This window comes from Cannabis sativa, chromosome X (assembly GCF_029168945.1).
Source record: "Cannabis sativa cultivar Pink pepper isolate KNU-18-1 chromosome X, ASM2916894v1, whole genome shotgun sequence".
Taxonomy (NCBI): domain Eukaryota; kingdom Viridiplantae; phylum Streptophyta; class Magnoliopsida; order Rosales; family Cannabaceae; genus Cannabis; species Cannabis sativa.
The window spans coordinates 2,451,414-2,474,019 of NC_083610.1; the positions used below are offsets into that span (position 1 = coordinate 2,451,414).

The window sequence follows — 22,606 nt, forward strand, 5'->3', positions numbered from 1 at the left end:
TGACTTGGAATCTTTTGCGCTCCTTGGTGGCTAACTCAAGCTTACCTTGGTGCGTAATAGGCGATATGAATAATGTGTGTGCTCATGAGGATAAAAGGGGAAGGAATCGGTATCCTGAGTTCTTAATAAATGGGTTTCAACAAGCTTTGAATGACAGTGGGTTACAAGACATGGAGCTTTGTGGTTATCCTTTTACTTGGGAAAGGGGTAGGGGTACTTCGAGTTGGATTGAAGTTCGTGTGGACAGAGGCTTAGCGGATCTTGCTTGGTTGCAAATGTTTAGTTCAGCTAAACTTTACAATCTTGAGATATCGACATCCAATCATTCGCCCATTTTGCTTGAACTTTTTAATACTGCTGTTCAGCAACGGGTCACTCATTTTCGTTTTGAAAATGCATGGCTACAGGAACCATTTTGTTATCAATTGATCAAAGATTGTTGGGATGGCAGTGGTGATGTTGAAGTGTAGCAGAAGATTCAAAGGTGTGGGCAGCGGTTGGTGGTTTGGGGGAAGGAGTTTACGGGTAATTTTAAAGAGAGAATTCAACAATGCAAAAATGAAGTGCAAAAGTGGAAGTTGGGGAGAGATGATACCTCAGTGGAAAATTATAAATTGGCAAGGAACAATTTGAATGAAGCTTATACGCAACGTGAGGTTTTTTGGTGTCAACAATCGAAGCAATTGTGGTTGCAAGAAGGTGATAGCAACAGTAAATTTTTTCATGCTTTTGCAACTAATAGGAGACGTAATAACTTCATTTCAAAGCTCAAAGATTCGAATGGCAATTGGGTGGATTGGTCTTTGGGCTTGCCACAAATAATGGTAGATTATTTTTCTGCTCTTTTTGCTTCATCTAATGTGAACTGGAGAGAAGTTACAAGTAGTGTGCAAGCTCGTGTTACAGTAGAGCAGAATATGGAGTTGCTTTAGCTGGTCTCCGATGATGAAATCCGAAAAGCATTGTTCCAAATGCATCCTGACAAGGCTCCGGGGCCTGACGGAATGACACCAGTCCTTTTCCACAAATGCTGGCCGGTGGTTAATCAAGATGTCATACACATGGTACGTAATTTTTTTAGCTCTGGAAATCTTCCTGTGGGTTTAAACAATACTAATCTGGTTTTAATACCCAAGAAGAAACAACCTATGGATATGGGTGACTTAAGACCTATTGCGCTTTGTAATGTTCTTTATAAGATTGTTTCAAAAGTCATTGCTAATAGGCTTAAAGTGGTTATGCCTTCCATTATATCGGATACTCAAAGTGCGTTTCTTCAAGGTCGTCTAATATCCGATAATATTATGATCTCCTATTAGATAATTCATCATTTGAAAAGGAAAAGAAGGGGTCGTGATGGTATTATGGCGCTCAAGCTAGACATAAGTAAGGCTTACGACCATCTTGAATGGGGATATCTTCGGGCCATGCTCGAGAAGATGGGCTTTGATTGGAAGATGGATCAATTTAGTTATGTCTTGTGTGGGTACTGTTTCTTACATGATTTCCCATGGGGGTAAGGAGTTAGGTCCTATTACTGCACAAAGAGGCCTTCGTCAGGGTGATCCTCTATCACTGTATCTTTTTGTAAAGACCGCTTAGTTTAATTTGGAAATTAGCAGTTAATTGTGATTTAATTATGAAAATTATTTATAGATATTTAAATAATTATTGATGTTGTTATATTTGAATTCAGAATGCATTTTTATGTCATATAGTGAAATTTCATAATATTGCATTTCCGGTGCCCGGCAACATGGAACTCGGTGTTTGGCTCAGTAGAATCACAACTTAGCATGTTAGTATATTGGGACAGTTTATTAGACATTGGGAATGTTGGGATTAGTCATGAATTTAGAATTTCCCAAAATACCCATTTTAGTGCTTTTAACCCTTTTTGTGTGGGAGGGGCAAAATGGTCTTTTTGCCCCATAAACCTTTGTCCTTTAGTGGGCTTATTATTATTGTGTAATGTGATTTATGAGGTGTTTATTTGGCTGAATGAATAACTAAGATTAATTTTTATAACTCAACTTTATCCAAATTGAAAAATCAAAGATAAGACAAAAACCAATTTTCTCTCAAGCCTCTCTCTCTTTCGGCCTCCTTGAGCAGCAAAGATTCTTGGCATTTTTCTTGGAATTCAAGCTAATTTTAACAAGATTTAGTGATCACAAGTTGTTGGTATGATTCCTATAGCTTTCTTTTAAGTTTCTTGAATTTTTGAGAAAGTTTGATAATTGCATGCTTTGAGTTTTGTGGTTGTAGTTGTTGCTAGGTTTTGATTGTATTTTTAGAAGTTTATTTATGTCTAATTGAATGGATTTGAACTGATTATGTTGTCAGTTGTTGGTTCTATGCTTGTGTGAAGCTTTTAAACTCAAAACTATGATTTTTACGGTTATATGTTGATTTTCGTTGCTGTAGTTGTTGTTATTGTTTAGTGTTGTTTTCTGCGGTTGCATTATGGTGAAACATGGTGAATGGAGCAAGTTTTAATACATGTAGGTGAGCTTTAGCCAAGTTTGAGTTTTGAACTCAAAGCTTGGAGCTCACATGGTGATTTTTGATTCTGTGATTTCTGGGTTGTTTTGATGCTTTGGAAATGTTTAGTGGGGTATTTAAAATAGCTCTGGAAGTTCTGGTGTGATTTGGGTTTGATTTGAATGAGATGTGGAATTTTGATTGTTTCCTGCACTGAATCGGAATTTCGGTTCAGTGAAGCCTGCAGCAACCGGTATACCGGTTAGTGCTTCCAGGAATTCCCAGAACCGGAATTCCGGTTGTAGAACCGGTCTACCGGTTGGGGAAAAAATTGGGAACCCTAGTTCTTCCCATTTTTATGTTGTTTAGGGTATTGCCATGCTTTTTATCGATAGGAAAACTTCTAGTTTCTAGTTTAAGTCCCCGGGAAGTGATTTAGCGTATCACTTATCAGTGTTGTGATGGTTATGGTTTAGGAGCCTGTAAATCGCCGTGCAGTTCGTTCCACTCAGGTTGACCGGCACACCTGAATTCGAAATCGAGGTAAGATTAGTATAACAATATGCATATGTATTACATGTTTAGCGTGCATGTTAGGAAGCCTGTTAGATTACATTAGATATGTATGTTGGCTTTGTACCATCCGACTGTGTCACATCGGTAAGGTTAGAGTATGACTAGCTGCTGGAGTATGACCAGTGTACCGAGTATAGGCTGACACTGTATCACATCGGTAAGGCTAGAGTATGACTAGCAGGAGGAGTGTGACCACTGTAACGAGTATAGGCTGATACTATGTTTGGTTATACTGTACTATTTGACCGTATCACATTGGTAAGGCTAGAGTATGACTAGCAACTAGAGTATGACTAGTGTACCGACTATAGGCCGATACTGTAACACATCAGTAAGGATAGAGTATGACTAGCAGCTCGAGTATGACCAATGTACCAAGTATAGGCTGTTACTTTGTCAAAAGTACCGTCGTACGAACGTTCGGGACTCAGTATCGTGTGGGACACGGCAGTTAGGGTTATGGTCAGGGGTATGGGCGTCTGATCATAACCCGGGATTTACGTATGATTATGATTTATGCTTTTCTTACTGAGTCTGTCGACTCACAGTGCTATGTTTATGTGTAGGTAAGGGCAAGGCCAAGGCTGAGGAACCCTGAGGACGAGCCGATGAATATTGTACATGTCGGGGCGGTTAGGCGTAGAGCGTACGATCCTCGGGACAACAACGCTTTTGTAGTTAGTCGCTGAGCGACAAATATTTTGTAATAGACAGTAAACTTTTTGTAAAGTATTTTGTATGAAATATTATATAAGTTTAATTAAAAGCAAAAATTTTAATTAATCACGATTTCCATAAACCTCGTTGATTAGCAACGAGCTGCACAGTACGTTTAAAAATCACGTAACACGCCTAGTCTAGTTAGGGTGTTACAATTTGGTATCAGAGCAAGGTTGTCTTTCGAAGATCGTCACGACATGTACAATCATCATCAGCAGTTAGCTCGTTCTACGGTTCAGTAAGCTTTTATTGCTGTAGTAGCTTATTTTAATTTTATGAATTAAGAAAAGCATGTTAGGAAGCATGTTAGTAGTCTGATAGTATAATAGGCGCATGTTTTTAATTTTCAAATTAAGCGGCATTAGTAAGCTCTCGTTGATCATGACATGATATGCCAACTCTTGGTTTCGAGGCTGTTCAGACTAGATGGATGCCAAGCGAAATACCAGGAGTCAGGGCAACTCAGTCGGGTCAAATCAAGGTCAGGGAGCTCAGTTTCCCTGAAATGTTAGGGGCCGAGGTAGAGGTCCCAGGAGCAGGGCTCGTGGTCGGGGTGATGTTAACCCGCCACAGGCTGCCCAGAATTTGGAAATTAGGTTTGCTGAAATGCAAGCCAGAATAGAGGAGCAAGATAATGAGATTCAGAGATTGAGACAGCAGGGTACTACTGCAGTGCCTGTGCCAGAAGTTCCAGTGGTACCTGCCCCTGTTGTCCAGGCCGAACCAGTAGTAGCGGTGAATAGAATGGAACCCCTTTATTAAAGGTTCCGCAAGCAGGCACCTCCGGTTTTTCTGGGAGGTCCGGACGTCATGAAAGCCGAGCAGTGGTTAACAGTGATTAGGAGAATATTGAATTTCATGGGTGTCACCGGGAATGACAGGGTGGTGTGTGCCACCTTTCAGTTTCAAGAGGATGCGTTGGTCGGTGGGACATGGTGTCCCCGATACATGATGTCACTACGATGACTTGGGAAAAGTTCCAGGAACTTTTTAACGCAAAGTATTAGAATGAGGCCGTTAGAAGTGCCAAAAGGAAAGAGTTCACTCACCTGACCCAGAAAGAAAATATGAGTGTGACACAGTATACAACTCAGTTTGATCGGTTGGCGAGGTTGGCCTCGGGAATTGTGCCAACTGATTTCAGTAAAAAGGAAAAGTATTTGGGTGGACTGAATGTGAAGATCAGACATTACCTGATGATTACTACAGACGACAAGACCACATGCTGTGTTGGGTTTTATGCCCTAAAGAAAACTCATTTCATATAATCAGATTTACTTATTAATAAAGATCAGAAATAACATTTTATGTTGCATGGTTCACATGATTTATTTCATGATTATATGTATATAATGTATGAATTCTTTTTAAGTCCAGAACATATGAGTTTGTTAAAGATTATAGTGTTGTCAGCACAGTGGAATATAATCTTTATTATATGTTCAAAAGTTGATTTCCTGATTTGTCAGAACACTGGATTTAGACTGACATGGTATAATCAGCGATAGGTATTCTTACACCTTGGAAAAGTGTTATGTCCTTTCCAGGACATTGGCAAAGTTTACCAGTATCGGATGTATGGAGTATACATCGGAAGGGACCGATATTGAACTTTGATTAGATATGTTAAAATTTACCGTAATATCTATTCAATTCAATATCACCTGTTGATCCTAGATCACATGATCGAAATCCTGATATGGTTAGGCTCAATTTCAAGAGTGTTACTCGTGTTCTTTGATTTGTTAGTTAAGCCTAGTTTTGTATTAGGGTGATACGTACATTTTGGGAACACGGTAATGCAATTAAGTGGGAGTGCTAACATAAATATGGAATCTATAGCTTCTATTTGGCAAATAGAAGTAAAGGATGATTTCCTTCGAGCTTAACCAAACGAAGATAAATGGTGGAGATCTCATTTCACTTAGGTGAAATATCATTTATACAGGGTTAAGTGTTTTAAGGATAAAATACATTGTAGGGTGTTACGGTAATCTAATCCCTGTACAGTGTAAATCATCTATATAGAGGATCATTGATCACATTAGGGTTATAACAATGGATAACTAATGACGTGTCTATATCGTGGAACATATAGAGCGTTTCTATATGACTGAGAGTGCAATTCCAAGTTCTAAGTGTGGATTCAATGAGGAATTAATAAGTTAGGGAATTTACTTGGTAAATTCGGTTCGACTTATTGGAAGCTCGGTTATATAGACCCATGGTCCCCATACTAGTTGAGACCATACTGCTTGTAAGACTCAGTTAATTGATTTTAATTAATCAATTATAATTCTAAAAGTTAGACTATGTCTACTTTATGAATTCTCACAGTTTAAGGATGAAATCGTAAAGAAAAGGGTTTCTAGGTTTAATTATTAATTAAGAGACTTTGTATGTCTAATTAATAATTATTTTAAATGACAATATTATTTAATAATCTATTTTAGTTATTAAATAATTAGTTTTGGCATTTAAATGATTAGAATTGGAAAAATGGCATTTTTGGAGAAATTGAAATAAAATTGAGGAAACTGCAAAATCCAAGTGAGGCCCATATCACCCTATGGACGGCACCTCTTTGTGTGTTTCCCAATTATTATTTTCAATTTTAATTGCCATGTAATTGCTAATCAAAGCCTAGCTATAATAGGAAAGTGGTGGATCACACTAAATAAGGCAGTTAATCAATTACACAGTAAAAGAGGAAACTGTTTATTTGGAAAGTTGTGCTCTCCCTTTTCCCTATATAAAGCAACCTTGTTCTCTTCTCTTGTATGAAGCCATAAGCCACGAAATTGAGAGAGAAAAATAGAGAGAAATTTCGAAATCCTTGTGAGATGAGTAGTGCCCACACACATCAAGTGGTATCTCAATCATAGTATGGAAGACTATGGAATTTCTGCATCAAAGAAGGAGAAAAGAAGATCCAGGTTCAGATCTTGGTGATGCTCTGCTACAGAAAGGAATCAAGGGCTAGAGATCTGAACGGAAGGAGTCATAATATTTCGCTGCACCCACTGTAAGGTTTTCTAACTTTATATGTGTTTATTTTCATTGTTTTAGAATTCATATTAGGTTGTTAATCCAACATACTTGTTAGTAAATCTAGATCCTGGTAAAATAATTTCCAACATGCTGAGATGGTGGAAAAAGCACTGCGAGCTGAGGGCGCAGTTGGATGTATGTCTGAATCAGTTAGGACTCCAGTGAGTGGCGGGGCTCCTACCCCTCTTACATCTGGCTTTAGCAGGGGAGGTAGTGGTTCGGACATGGATCAGAAGAGGAAAGCATCCACTGCATCCGGTGGCTCGGGGCAGAATAAGAGGTTCTAGGGGAACCAGAGTCGAGGCGGTCGTCAAGGTAGTGCTGAGACCCGTTTTTCGTACCCAGAGTGCCCCAGTTGTAAAAGGCACCATCTGGGTGAGTGCAGAGGTCAGGGGTGCTTTCAGTGTGGCATGCCCGGACACTACAAGAGGGATTGTCCCCAGCTCAGAATAGAAGCACCAAGGGCTCTTGCGAGACCCTCTCCAGCTAGGGTGTTCGCTATTACGCAGGCTAATGCAGAAGCCAGCCCTTCAGTGGTGACAGGTCAGCTCTCAGTTTACAACTCATTTTACTCAGTATTGTTTGATTCTGGGGCCACACATTCTTATGTGGCAGCCAGAATCTTTAGTAAATTGGATAGACCATATGGTAATTACGAATCAGGGTTTGGAACCCTATTACCTGGCGGAGAGTTAGTTATCTCGAAAAAGTGGATTGGGTCTATGCCGATCAGAATTGACGGTAGGGAGTTAAGTGCTGACTTAATATAAATGAGCTTAGTAGATTTCGATATTATTCTAGGAATGGATTTCCTATCTAAATACTCAGCCAGTATTGATTGCAAGAGGAAGATGGTAATCTTCCAACCGGAAAGTGAAGAACCGTTTGTTTTTGTTGGTTCAGTTTGGGGATCTCAGATCCCGGTGATTTTGGCCCTGTCAGCTAGGGAACTACTATGTGGCGGCTGTCTAGGGTTTGTGGCCGTGGTGATAGACACCACTCGGCCAGATACCATTCGGCCAGAGGACATCAAGGTGGTTTGGGGATTTCTAGATGTTTTTCCCGAAGAACTTCCAGGTTTACCACCTCAGCAGGAGATTGATTTTGTTATTGATTTAGCGCCCGGAGTGGAACCGATTTTCAAGGCTCCGTATAGAATGGCTCCAGCTGAGCTTAAAGAATTAAAGATTCAGCTTCAAGGGTTACTTAATATAGGGTTTATTCGGCCTAGTGTGTCACCCTGGGGAGCTCCGGTATTATTCGTCAAGAAGAAAGATGGGTCTATGAGAATGTGTATCGACTATCGAGAGTTAAACAAGCTAACAGTGAAGAATAAATATCCATTACCTAGGATCGATGATCTTTTTGATCAACTTCAGGGGAAGACAGTCTTCTCCAAGATTGATCTCCGATCGGGTTATCATCAGTTGAAAATCCGAGAGGAGGACATTCCAAAGACGGCTTTCCGTACTAGGTATGGACATTAGGAATTCTTGGTTATGTCGTTTGGACTAACCAATGCTCCTGCAACATTTATGGATTTGATGAATAGAGTATTCAAGGATTTCCTCGATATCTGTGTAATTGTGTTTATCGACGACATCCTTGTGTACTCTCAATCAGAAGAGGAGCACGAGTTACACCTTCAGATGGTTCTGCAACGGCTTCGGGAACATAAGCTTTCTGCCAAATTCAAGAAATGTGAATTTTGGCTATCTCAGGTGTCTTTCTTAGGGCACATTGTTAGCAAAAATGGGATCAAAGTGGATCCGGGAAAATAGAATCCGTCAGGGATTGGCCAAGACTGAAGACAGTGACAGAAATTAGAAGCTTCTTGGGTTTAGCCGGTTTTTATCGTCGGTTCGTGGAAGGGTTTTCTAAGATCTCAACACCCTTAACCGAAGTTACGAAGAAGAATCAGTGGTTTGTGTGGTCAAATAAATGCGAAGCTAGTTTTCAGGAGCTGAAACAGAGGTTGATTACAGCTCCAGTGCTAGCTTTGCCTTCAGACAAAGAGAAATTTGTAGTTTATTGCGATGCATCCAGACAGGGTCTGGGGTGTGTGTTGATGCAGGCCGATCGGGTTATCGCTTATGCCTCCCGTCCGTTAAGGGATTATTAACAGCGATACCCGACTCATGACCTAGAGTTAGCCGCGGTAGTTTTTGCATTGAAGATTTGGCGGCATTATCTTTACGGAGAAAGGTGTGAAATCTATACCGACCACAAAAGTCTCAAATATTTCTTTACTCAGAAAGATTTGAATATTGAGACAGAGGCGTTGGTTAGAGTTAATGAAGGATTACGATTGTGAGATTCTCTATCACCGCGGGAAGGCCAATGTAGTGGCTGATGCCCTGAGCAGGAAGGGTCCCGGGCAGGTAGCTAGCATGATTCAGATCTCACATCAGTTAGTAGAGGACATGGTCATATCCAACATTAAGTTTGTGGTAGGCCAGCTTCACAACTTGACGCTGCAATCTGATCTGTTAGAAAGAATTAAAGTCGCTCAGATGACTGATCCAGAGTTATTAAAGGTTAGAGAAGAGGTTTCAGCTGGTCAAGCCAGGGATTTTTCAGTGTCAGACAACGGGATGCTATTGTATAAAGCTAGGGTTTGTGTTCCGAATAGTGTGGAACTCAAGAATGAAATCTTTGAAGAGGCTCATTCTACACCTTATTCCCTACATCTCGGCACCACCAAGATGTACCAGGATCTTAAACCGTACTTCTGGTGGAGCGGTATGAAGAAGAATTTGGTAGAATTCGTATCGAGGTGCCTAACCTGTCAGCAGATTAAGGCTGAACATCAGAGACCAGCAGGGTTGTTGCAGCCTTTAACCTTACCTGAATGGAAGTGGGAGGATATCACAATGGACTTCGTGGTTGGGTTACCTAGAACCACAGGTTTGTTCGATTCCATTTTGGTTGTGGTGGATCGATTCACGAAGTTTGCTCATTTTCTGCCTGTTAGAACAACCTATTCAGTGGATCAATTGCCAGAATTGCACGTTAAAGAGATAGTAAGGCTTCATGGGGTACCGAAGTCTATAGTTTCGGATAGAGATCCGAAGTTCACCTCCAAGTTTTGGCAGAGTTTGCAACGAGCACTGGGTGCAAAACTGAAATTCAGTACAGCATTCCATCCTCAGACAGATGGGCAGTTCGAAAGGACGATTCAGATATTGGAGGACATGTTACGAGCCTATGTTATGGATTTTGAAGGCTCTTGGAGTAAATATCTACCGTTGATAGAATTTTCTTACAACAACAGTTATCAGAGTACGATAGGGATGGTTCCGTATGAGTTGTTATACGGTAGGAAATGTAGGTCTCCTATCCACTGGGATGAGACAAGGGAGAGAAAATACCTAGGTCCGGAGTCAGTACACCGGACCAATGAGGCAATTGAGAAAATAAAAGCTAGAATGCTTGCCTCACAGAGTAGCCAGAAAAGTTATGCAGATCCGAAACGCAGAGATGTTGAGTTCCAAGTAGGGGACCATGTGTTTTTACGGGTATCTATAATGAAGGGGATCAAACGTTTTGGGAAAAGAGGCAAGTTATGCCCTAGGTTTACAGGACCTTTCGAGATTCTCGAGAATGTTGGTCAAGTGGCATACCGGTTAGCATTGCCTCCAGCTCTTTCCGCAGTTCACAACGTATTCCATGTCTCTATGTTGAGAAGATACGTTTTAGATCCTACAAATATACTTAGTTATGAGAGTCTTGAGCTGCAGCCAGACATGACATATGAAGAACAGCCAGTGCAGATCCTGGATAGAAAGGATAAAGTCCTTCGGAATAAGACCATAGCATTGGTCAAGGTACTCTGGAGAAACAGCAAGGTGGAGGAAGCCACCTGGGAGCTAGAGTCATATATGAAAATTATTTATAGATATTTAAATAATTATTTATGTTGTTATATTTGAATTCAGAATGCATTTTTATGTCATATAGTGAAATTTCATAATTTTGCATTTCCGGTGCCCAGCAACATGGAACTAGGTGTTTGACTCAGTAGAATCACAACTTAGCATGTTAGTATATTAGGACATTTTATTAGACATTGGGAATGTTGGGATTAGTCGGGAATTTAGAATTTCTCAAAATACCCCTTTTAGTGCTTTTAACCCTTTTTGTGTGGGAGGGGCAAAATGGTCTTTTTGTCCCATAAACCTTTGTCCTTTAGTGGGCTTATTATTATTGTGTAATGTGATTTATGAGGTGTTTATTTGGCTGAATGAATAACTAAGATTAATTTTTATAACTCATTTTTATCCAAATTGAAAAATCAAAGAAAAGAAAACCCAATTTTCTCTCAAGCCTCTCTCTCTTTCGGCCTCCTTGAGCAGCAAGGATTCTTGGCATTTTTCTTGGAATTCAAGATAATTTTAACAAGATTTAGTGATCACAAGTTGTTGGTATGATTCCTATAGCTTTCTTTTAAGTTTCTTAAATTTTTGAGAAAGTTTGATAATTGCATGCTTTGAGTTTTGTGGCTGTAGTTGTTGCTAGGTTTTGATTGTATTTTAAGAAGTGTATTTATGTCTAATTGAATGGATTTGAACTGATTATGTTGTTAGTTGTTGGTTCTATGCTTGTGTGAAGCTTTTAAACTCAAAACTATGATTTTCAAGGTTATATGTTGATTTTCGTTGCTGTAGTTGTTGTTATAGTTTAGTGTTGTTTTCCGGGGTTGCATTATGGTGAAACATGGTTGGAGCAGGTTTTAATGCATGTAGGTGAGCTTTAGCTAAGTTTGAGTTTTTAACTCAAAGCTTGGAGCTCACATGGTGATTTTTGATTCTGTGATTTTTGGGTTGTTTTGATGCTTTGGAAATGTTTAGTGGGGTATTTAGAATAGGTCTGGAAGTTTTGATGTGATTTGGGGTTGATTTGAATGAGATATGGAATTTTGATTGTTTCTTGCACTAAACCGGAATTCCGGTTCAGTGAAGCCTGTAGCAACCGGTCTACCGGTTGGGGAAAAAATTAGGAACCCTAGTTCTTCCCATTTTTATGTTGTTTAGGGTATTGCCATGCTTTTTATCGATAGGGAAACTTCTAGTTTCTAGTTTAAGTCCCCGAGAAGTGATTTAGCGTATCACTTATCAGTGTTGTGATGGTTATGGTTTACGAGCTTGTAAATCACCATGCAGTTCGTTCCACTCAGGTTGACCGGCACACTTGAATTCGGAATCGAGGTAAGAGTAGTATAACAATATGCATATGTATTACATGTTTAGCGTGCATGTTAGGAAGCCTGTTAGATTACATTAGATATGTATGTTGGCTTCGTACCATCCGACTGTGTCACATCGGTAAGGCTAGAGTATGACTAGCAGCTGGAGTATGATCAGTGTACCGAGTATAGGCTAACACTGTATCACATGGTAAGGCTAGAGTATGACTAGCAGCTGGAGTATGACCAGTGTAACGAGTATAGGCTGATACTATGGTTGGTGGTACTGTACTGTTTGACCGTATCACATCGGTAAGGCTAGAGTATGACTAGCAACTGGAGTATGACCAGTGTACCGAGTATAGGCTGATACTGTAACACATCGGTAAGGCTAGAGTATGACTAGCAGTTTGAGTATGACCAGTGTACCGAGTATAGGCTGTTACTTTGTCAAAAGTACCGTCGTACGAACGTTCGGGACTCAGTATCGTGTGGGACACAGCAGTTAGGGTTATGGTCAGGGGTATGGGCGTCTGATCATAACCCGGGATTTACGTATGATTATGATTTATTCTTTTATTACTGAGTCTGTCGACTCACAGTTCTATGTTTATGTGTAGGTAAGGGCAAGGCCAAGGCTGAGGAACCGTGAGGACGAGCCGATGAAGATTGTACATGTCGGGGCGGTTAGGCCTGGAGCGTACGATCCTCGGGACAACAGCGCTTTTGTAGTTTGTCGTTGGGCGACAAATATTTTGTAATAGACAGTAAAATTTTTGTAAAGTATTTTGTAAATGGGATCCCAAAGTATTTTGTATGAAATATTATATAAGTTTAATTAAAAGAAAAATTTTAATTAATCACGATTTCCATAAACCTCGTTGATTAGCAACGAGCTGCACAGTACGTTTAAAAATCACGTAACACGCCTAGTCTAGTTAGGGTGTTACACTTTTTATCCTCTGTGCTGAGGGGTTCTCAAGTCTATTGCGTAGCTATGAACAAATTGGTTTAATAACAGGCTGCAAGATTTCTGGAGGAGCACCAGTTATTTCACACATGCTTTTTGCAGATGATAGTTACATCTACTGTAAAGCTACAGAGGAAGAAGCACATAATGTGAAAGAATTATTGTACACTTATGAGATGGCTTCGGGGCAAAAGATTAATTTCAACAAGTCGTCTGTTTTCTACAGTCACAATACCAACATTTATCATCGAGATACAATCTGCCACATGCTTGATATATATGAGGCAGATGAGAATGACACTTATTTGGGGCTCCCTTATTCGGTTGGTAGGAACAAGAACACTATTCTTGGTTTTCTGAAGGACAAAATAAGAAAGAGAATTCAAGGCTGGGAAGGACGAATTTTATCTCGACCAGGAAAGGAAGTGTTGCTGAAAGCGGTTGCGCAATCAATTTCCAGCTATGCTATGAGTGTTTTTCTGTTACCTTTGGAGACTTGCAAGGAATTGGAGCGTCTTATGGAAAAATTTTGGTGGAAAACTGATTCTATTTTGAAAGAAGGTGTTAGTTGGATGAGTTGGGACCGGTTGAGCCGTTATAAAAATGTTGGAGGCCTTGGCTTTCGAATCTTGCGGGATTTTTCTTGGCTCTTCTTGGAAAGTAATGTTGGCGGTTGCTAGTCAATGATCGCTCCTTGGTGAGTAAAGTTTTCAAAGCAAGATATTATGCTCATGGTTCCTTTTTTTCAGCTGAGTTGGGAGATAACCCAAGCTTCATATGGAGGAGTATTTTTTAGGCTAAGGGACTGTTACAAGCATGTGTCACTTGAACCATTGGTACGGGTGATCAAATCTCAATATTAAGGGACCCTTGGCTTCCTCACTGGACCAATAGTTTTGTCTCTTCAACTCATCCTGCTCTTCAAAACCAGTATGTTGGCAGTCTTTTTAAGACGGATGGCCGTGCTTGGGACGAGGAGTTATTAGAGATCTCTTTAACGTTCGAGATCAGGAGCTGATTCTATCTATTCAACTAAGTGCATCTGCTACAAATGACTGTTGGAGTTGGAAATATGAAAGCCTTGGACAGTACTCGGTCAAGAGTGCTTATAAATATTTACAAGAAATGAAAGGGGCCTGGCCTAATGATGGTGGTTCGAATTTTTGGAAGGAGCTGTGGAATCTGAAGGTTCCACCAAAAGTCAGTAATTTTTTGTGGAGGGCAGCTTCGGGTTCGCTTCCTACTTGTTTTCAGCTGAAGAACAGGCATGTTCCTGTTAATTCTATATGTCCTTTGTGTAACGCTTCAGATGAAACGATCTACCAAAGGTGGGGTGTGATTTTTTTCATGCGTGCTGGCATAGAACTATGGTGGACGTGGGTAGCACTTTAAATGTCACTTTCTGCAATTGGCTGCTGCTTTTGTTCAGTGGTGGTAGGCAGGAAGAGATGGAGGAAGCCGCGGTTGTTAGCTGGTCAATTTGGCGTGCCCGTAACGACTTTGTTTGGCAACAAAGGAGCCGTACTGCTGCAAATGTGGTTGCTTCAGCAAGAACTTTGCTTGATCAATATAAATCTGCTCAAAAAAGAAAGGGTCTTTCTTTGTCTTCGTTGATTGATGGGGACCGTGTGCTTGAGCGTTGGACTGCACCTGCTATAAATAATATTAAAGTTAATGTTGATGGCGCTTTGTTTGAGCGAGAAGGCCTATTTGGTTTTGGTTGTGTGGCTCGAGATTCCAGCGGTAATTTGGTAGAAGCTTACACGATGGGAAAGGTGGGGCGGGTGCAACCTGAAATAGCTGAAATTATTGGCATCGAGGAAGCTTTAAGCTGGATTGACCGTCATTCGTGGGGACAAGTGATTTTGGAAACTGATAGCTTAGTTTGTGTTCAAGCCGTGAAAAGCCAAATTACTTTGTCATCCTCTTTTGGTCTTTTAGTTCATGATGTTCGTACTCTTCTCTTATCTTTAAATAATGTTGAGTTGGGTTTTGTCAAACGATCTGCAAACAAGTTGGCTCATGTTTTAGCCAGGGATTCTTGTTTCTCTACAGGTCGTGTGCTTCAGTTGGAGGATTGTGTTGGGTTTTATGCCTTAAATAAAACTCATTTCAATATAATCAGATTTACTTATTAATATAGATCAGAAATAACATTTAATGTTGCATGGTTCACATGATTTATTTCATGATTATATGTACATAATGTATGAATTCATCTGAAACCCTTTTCACATACTTGATCCTGTTTATTGTGTTGTCAACATATTTGAAAGTAAACATGACTATGTGAATAAAGTTTCCTACACTTATCAGACACAGGGTTTTACTGATATGATAATCTACAACAAGAGTTTACTTGCATTTGGAGAAATACTATGTTCTTTCCAAAGCATTGGTTAAAGTAAAGCTCAGGTTGGATGCATGGAGTATGCATCGGAAGGGACCGATATTGAACTTTGACTTAGATTTATTAAACTTACCGTAATATCTATTCAAGTCAATATCGCCTAGTTGAACCTAGATCAAATGATCTTAATCCTGTTATGATTAGGCTCAATCTCAAGAGGCTATTCGTGTTCTTTGGTTTGTTAGTTAAGCCTACTTTTGGGTCAGGGTGATACGTACATTTTGGGAACACGGTAGTGCAATTGAGTGGGAGCGCTAACATAAACATGGAATCTATAGCTTCTATCTGGCAAATAGTAAGTAAAGGATGATCTCCTTCGAGCTTGACTAAACGAAAATAAATGGTGGAGATCTCATTTCACATAAGCTGAAATATCATTTATACGGGGTTAAGTGTTTTAAGGATAAAATACATTGTAGTGTGTAACGGTAATCTAATCCCTTTACAGTGTAGATCATTCATATAGAGGATCATTGATCAAATTAGGATTATAACAATGGATAACTAATGATGTGTCTATATGGTGGAACATATAGAGCATTCTATATACTGAGAGTGCAATTCTAAGTTCTATGCGTGGATTCAACGAAGAATTAATAAGTCAGTGAATTTAGGTTATAAATTCTTGATCTGCTTATTGGAAGCTCGGTTATATAGACCCATGGTCCCCCCACTAGTTCAGATAATATTGCTTGTAAGACTCATATAATTTGTTTTGATTAATCAATTATAATTCTCAAATTAGACTATGTCTATTTGTGAATTTTTCACTAAGTAAGGGCGAAATTGTAAAGAAAGAGTTTTAGGGGCATATTTGTTAATTATGATACTTTGTATGGTTCAATTAATAAATATGATAAATGACAATATTATTTAATAATTATTTATAGTTATTAAATAGTTAGAATTGGCATTTAAATGGTTGAATTTGAAAATTGGCGTTTTTAAGAAAATAGAAATAAAATTTGTGAAAACTGTAAAATCCAAGTAAGGCCCATTACACTCTATGGCCGGCCACTTGGGATAGTTTTTCAAACTGATATTTTCATTAGTTTAATGCCAAATAATTCAAACCTAACACTAGTGGAATGCTATAAATAGATAGTGAAGGCTTCAGGAAATTTACACTAAATTTTCTACTTTTTCCTTCAGAGAAAAACCTGAGCCTTCTCTCTCTATACCTAGCCGCCACCTTCTTATCTTTCTTCGCTCTTCAATTTCGAAATTTCCTAGTGTTAGAGTAGTGCCCACACACAGCAAGTGATACCTCAATCATAGTGAGGAAGATCGTGAAGAAAGACTTTCAGCAAGAAGGAGTTTCAGCACTAAAGAATCAGAGAAAGAGATCCAGGTTCAGATATTGATAATGCTCTGCTACAGAAAGGAATCAAGGGCTAGATATCTGAACGGAAGGAGTCATTATATTCCGCTGCACCCAATGTAAGGTTTACTAAACTTTATATGTGTTTATTTCATCGTTTTAGAAGTTCATATTTAGGGTGTTAATCAACATACTTGTGAGTAGATCTAAGATCCTGGTAAAATGATTTCCAACAGATTGTTCCAACAAAGTGCATTCTATTGTTATTAACGATTGTTAGTTAATAAAGTTGCAAGTTTATTCAAATAATAATAATAATAATAATAATAATAATAATAATAATAATCCAATGGAACAAACAAAAAAAAAAACATATTGTAAATTAAAAAAAAAAAAAACTTTTATGTTTATGTTATTTTTAGATATTTATAAAATAATCCCTTAATAATTTTCTCTGTATTATGAAATATTAGTATTATGTAATATTATAATTTAGAGAAAGAAAATAGAGAAGAGATGAGAATTTTCTTAGTGTTTTATTCCAATAGGTGATCTCCTATTTATACACGTACAAGAGTCAAATATTAAGAAACTAAGAAAAAGAGGATGTTGATTACATTAATGGTAATAAATAAAAGATTTGGACATCCACATAATTAATAATATTTATAACACTCCCCCTTGGATGTCCATAATAACTGCCTCATTAAAAACCTTGCCGAGAAAATCCAGTGGCACAAAACTCGGTCAAGGAAAAAAGAGTGTAGTATGAAATTACTCCTCCTCATTTTGGCATTCATGGAGATCCTTTAATCGACATATTCCAATCTTGTGAACCATCTTCTCAAAAGTTGATGTTGGTAATGACTTCGTGAATAAGTCTGCAAGATTATCACTTGATCGAATTTGTTGAACATCGATATCACTATTTTGTTGAAGATTGTGTGCAAAGAAGAATTTTGGTGAAATATGTTTAGTTCTGTCTCCTTTAATGTACCCTCCTTTAAGTTGAGCGATGCAAGCAACATTATATTCATAGAGAATTGTTGGTACTTCTTTATTAGATGTTAATCCACATGTTCCTCGAATATGTTGTGTCATTGATCTTAACCAAACACATTCTCGACTTGCCTCGTGAATTGCAAGTATCTCAGCATGATTTGAGGAAGTAGCCACCAGAGTTTGCTTTGTTGACCGCCAGGATATAGTAGTGTCACTGCAAGTGAACAAATAGCCAATTTGAGATCTGGCTTTATGTGGATCAGATAAATATCCTGCATCTGCGTAGCCAATAAGTTGTGACCCACAATTATTAGAATAGAATAATCCTTTATCAATAGTACCCTAGAGATAGCGGAGTATGTGCTTAATCCCTTTCCAATGTCTATATGTTGGAGCAGAACTAAATCTTGCTAATAAATTGACGGAGAAAGTTATATCAGATCTTGTACAATTAGAAACATACATCAATGCACCTATTGCACTAAGATATGGTACTTCTGGACCAAGGAGCTCTTCATGTTCTTCTCTAGGTCGAAAAGGATCTTTTTCTACATCAAGTGACCTAACTACCATTGCGCTACTCAATGGGTGTGATTTATCCATATAAAACCGTCTCAAAATCATTTTAGTATAAGTTGACTGATGAATGAAAATTCCACATTTTAAATGCTCAATTTGTAAACCAAGACAAAATTTTGTTTTTCCTAAATCTTTCATTTCGAACTCTTTTTTTTTTCTAGATATTCCACAGTTTCTGAAAGTTTTTCAAGAGTTCCAATAATATTCAAATGATCAACATAAACAGCAATGATAACAAACTCAGGACTTGAACTTTTTATAAAAAAGAGAAAATACAATATTTATTTTATTAATAGATTATGAATCATTTTTTTATTAATAGATTCATCAAATACAATATTTATTTTATTGTTATTATATTAAACCTGGTAAAAAGAGAAAATGAAAATATCAAATTGCATATCTTCCCGCATATGCGCCTTTCTTTCTCTTCTTTCTTTTTTGGAATTATTTATCCGGAGAATCCTTCTAAAAAAATATCTCTGGCCGTCGGGTCGGTTGAAAGAAAGGGAAGTTTTGTCTTTCTTTCAATCCAAATAAGAGCACAAAGAAACCACTCAAAAATGAAAGTTAGATAAAGAAGTTTCAGGACTTTAATCCCTTAGAGATTTTTTTCCACCTATCAATCCTCTCCGGACTGTACCACAACTTGTCCCAGGCCCAAAGCAGAAGGGTCAAAAACTTAAGAAAGTTATCAGGCGCAGGCTCTCATTAAATGAAAAGAACAAATAAGTTTTAGCTAATGTAATAAAGATACCTATTGTTGGTTCAAAAACACCATATGTTTTATTTATTTCAAAAAACTCAGAAACAAATATGTATGGAATAGAGATATTCCAAGAGGTTGTCTCGTCCATCTACTGAGTCAGTGACATAAGTGGTATCCTCTACAGCAGTCTATTCATTAATCACTAAAGAAGACTCGGTTCACTAAGTCGATTGTACCACATGCGTCCTGATTGTTTTAATCTATACAATGATCTTTGTAATTTAATTGAGCACATTTCTCGATTGCTTGAATTATATGCATCAGGCATCTTAAATTCTTCAGGGATCTTCATGTAAATATCACTATAGTGATCCATATAAATAAGCTGTGACTACATCCATTAATCGCATATCGAGTTTTTCACTCACAGCTAGGCTAACCGAATATCTTAATGTTATTGCATCCACCACAGGAGAATATGTCTCCTCATAATCAATACCTGGCCTTTGAGAAAAACCTTGGCTGGAATATGTGATTTTGTAATTTTCTTTGGGTCAGTGAATGCATCTGGTAATTGATTTGCAATATTTTGCAAATGAATTATTCTTTGAACTTCAAGTTCACATTGATTTGTACGAGGATCAAATTGGGATAATGATTGTGCATTCCATATAATTTCTTTTTCCAGCTGTTTCTTTTCCCCTCCCCCTAAAGTTGGGAAACTTGTCTCATCAAAATGACAATCAGCAAAACGTGTTGTAAATATATCTCCAGTTGTGGGTTCGAGATATTTAATGATAGATGGAGATTCATACCTGTAACGCCCTAATGCTAAGGCACGCTACAGTACTTTTTCAATTACAGCGCAATCTTCGCTAATCGAAGAGTTTTCTTGAAAAACGTGTCAAATTAAAACTTTTATATTAATTATTAAACTTTATAATATAATAAGATATTTACAGATGTTGGGATCCCATTTCCAAACTTTTTAAAAATTAATAATCCAAAATACATATTTTTCAGGTCGTACAGCGACCACCAAAATACAATCCCCAAATGTCCCGAGACCAAACACTCCAGGTCGCGCCGCTTCAACATGTACAATCTCATCCGAGCTCAGGTTCACTCCTATTCAGCCTTTGCCTTTCCTTTACCTACACATGAAAGTAGAATTGTGAGTCAACAGACTCGTAAGAAAAGCATACAACATATCATATAATTTCCGACTTGTACTTAGGCGCCCATACACCTACTTATAAGGCTTAACAGATGAGTACGAACGTTCTTAATGGTTGGTGCTATTGACCATGATAGCACCCACTACCAGCACTATGATCGCACTGCGGGACCGGCACTATGTTCGTACCGCTATGATAGCATCAATAGCACCCAAGAGTATAATTGGCCATGATATCACTCTTAACCAGTACTGTGCCCGTACTGCCGAACCGACACAATGGTTGTGCCGCTATGATAGCACCAACTAATACTCTTTGGGGTGGATATCACTCTTAACCAGTACGATGCCTGTACTGCCAAACCGACACAATGGTTGTGTCGCTATGACATCACCCAAACATATACAATCATACATACAACATGCATATATCTCATATCACACGCTATATACAGTTCTTACCTTCTTTCCGAATTCAAGTGACCTGAACGGAAATGCTCGTGTTAGATGGATGTCATAATCACATTAATTGTAACATAGATGAGTGACTCGCTAAATCACTTTCTGGGGACTTAAAATTGAAACTAAAAGTTTCCCTATCGATAAAAAACATGGCAATACCCTAAATATCTCAAAATTGAGAAAAACTAGGGTCCCAAAAATTTCCCCCAACCGGAAGTCCAGTTTTGGAACACCAACCGGTCGACCGGTTGGTACAGGTCCCCAAAACCGGAATTTCGATTCTGCGCTGGGAAAACCAAAAATTCTCCCCTTGCTCTCAAAACCAACCCAAACACTACCAAACTTTCTAGGGTACCTAATATGGGTATAAAGAATAAATTCCTGGCAGTAATTCACAGAACAAACCACCAAAACCCAAGTTGCCATTAGCGATCAAAACTTTGAACTCAAAGCTCAAACTTGCATAAAACTCAAACCAATCAACAATACTAGCTGCTAGGAACTTAGATTAACTCAATTGAACCCTAAAATTCGAACCCTAAGCAACCCTAACTCTAACAGCCTCTGAAACTCAATTTCACATATTCAACCTAAACTTAAATTTCAAGAATTAGGGCAAGAAGTTGCTAGAGCTTACCTTGGCTTGATTTCTTATTAAATCCCTTGTTGAAACACTCAAAAACCAACAGCTAATCCCCTGCCCTGAGCTGGTTCGAAGAGAGAAAGAAAGGAGGAGAAAGCTTCTTCAATTCGGTGTTTTTCCTTAATTTTCCTAAATGAGATAATTGATAGGGAAAACCAATTTCCCTAGCTGAATAAATCAGCTTGCTAGATGTCAAAAAGCTAGATAGCCACCTCAAGATACACTTAAGAAAATGACTTAATTGCCCTTTAACCCAAAACCATGATTTTTTAAAAGCTAGGAGTAAAATGGTCAAATTCCATAACCCCACTCAATCCCGATAATTTATTTCCTCTAAAATATTTCCCGCTAAGAAATAAAGTTCTAAACTTACCCATGTGATCAAACTAGCCATCCATCGCATTTTCTGTTGTCGTCGAGCAAAAATTACAAAAATTGCATATTTTACATATTAATCAAATAATACCCCTAGAGTTTAATAAAATCTCCAAAATTGAGAAATTATAACTTAAATATTTATTTCTAAATATTGGGATCCACAATTAAATAATTATAGAATAACAGAAATTAGTACTAATTGCCTTTTCTAATCCAACTTACTAAAGCGGTCATTACAATACCCAACATATATTCCGAGCCTCCTTTGAACCCATCTTTGTTCGTTGTGGTGGAGCAATCAGAACATATATTGTACAACCAAAGATTCTTAGATGGGAAATATTTGGCTCCTGACCAAAAGCCAATTGTAGTGGGGAGAATTTGTGATATGATGTTGGCCTAATGCGTACAAGTGGCGCAACATGTAAAATAACATGTCCCCAAGCTATAATTGGGAGTTTTGTTCTCATACGTAATGGTCTTGAGATTAATTGGAGGCGCTTAATAAATGATTCTGCTAGACCATTTTGTGTATGTACATGAGCAACAGGATGTTCTACATTTATCCCTATTGACATATAATAATCATTAAAAGACTATGATGTAAGTTCACTAGCATTATCAAGGCAGATTGTCTTGATTGCATAGTCTGGGAACTGTGCTCTAATCGGATTATTTGAGCAAGCAATCTTGCAAATGCTACATTATGAGTAGATAATAAGCAAACTGTGATCATCTAGTTGATGCATCTATCAATACCATAAAATATCTGAATGGTCCACATGGTGGGCAAATAGGCCCACATATGTCGCCCTGAATTCGTTCAAGAAATCCAAGGGATTCAATTGCAACCTTTACCGGTGAGGGCTTAATGATTAACTTTCCTTGAGAACAAGCAGTACATGAGAACACACTGGAGAAAAGAATCTTCTGGTTCTT

The 22,606-nt window shown here is 38.3% G+C and overlaps 1 protein-coding gene across 1 annotated transcript; it reads left to right on the forward strand.

Annotated features, from left to right (window-relative positions):
• Positions 1 to 1,364: 1,364 nt before the first annotated feature.
• On the forward strand, positions 1,365 to 14,004 carry LOC133031702 (uncharacterized). The gene is made up of 4 exons (XM_061105255.1): positions 1,365 to 1,516; positions 13,012 to 13,651; positions 13,736 to 13,822; positions 13,918 to 14,004. Exons 1-4 carry the CDS (start codon positions 1,365 to 1,367, stop codon positions 14,002 to 14,004), a joined length of 966 nt encoding a protein of 321 aa, XP_060961238.1.
• Positions 14,005 to 22,606: the final 8,602 nt, after the last annotated feature.

Bases quoted from the DNA above. Each gene is read 5' to 3' on its own strand.
- LOC133031702 (XM_061105255.1), top strand. From the start codon at position 1,365: ATGGCGCTCAAGCTAGACATAAGTAAGGCTTACGACCATCTTGAATGG. The intron at 1,517-13,011 runs GTAAGGAGTTAG...TCTATTGCGTAG, and splicing joins TTACATGATTTCCCATGGGG to CTATGAACAAATTGGTTTAA. The intron at 13,652-13,735 runs GTTGGCGGTTGC...CCTTTTTTTCAG, and splicing joins GGCTCTTCTTGGAAAGTAAT to CTGAGTTGGGAGATAACCCA.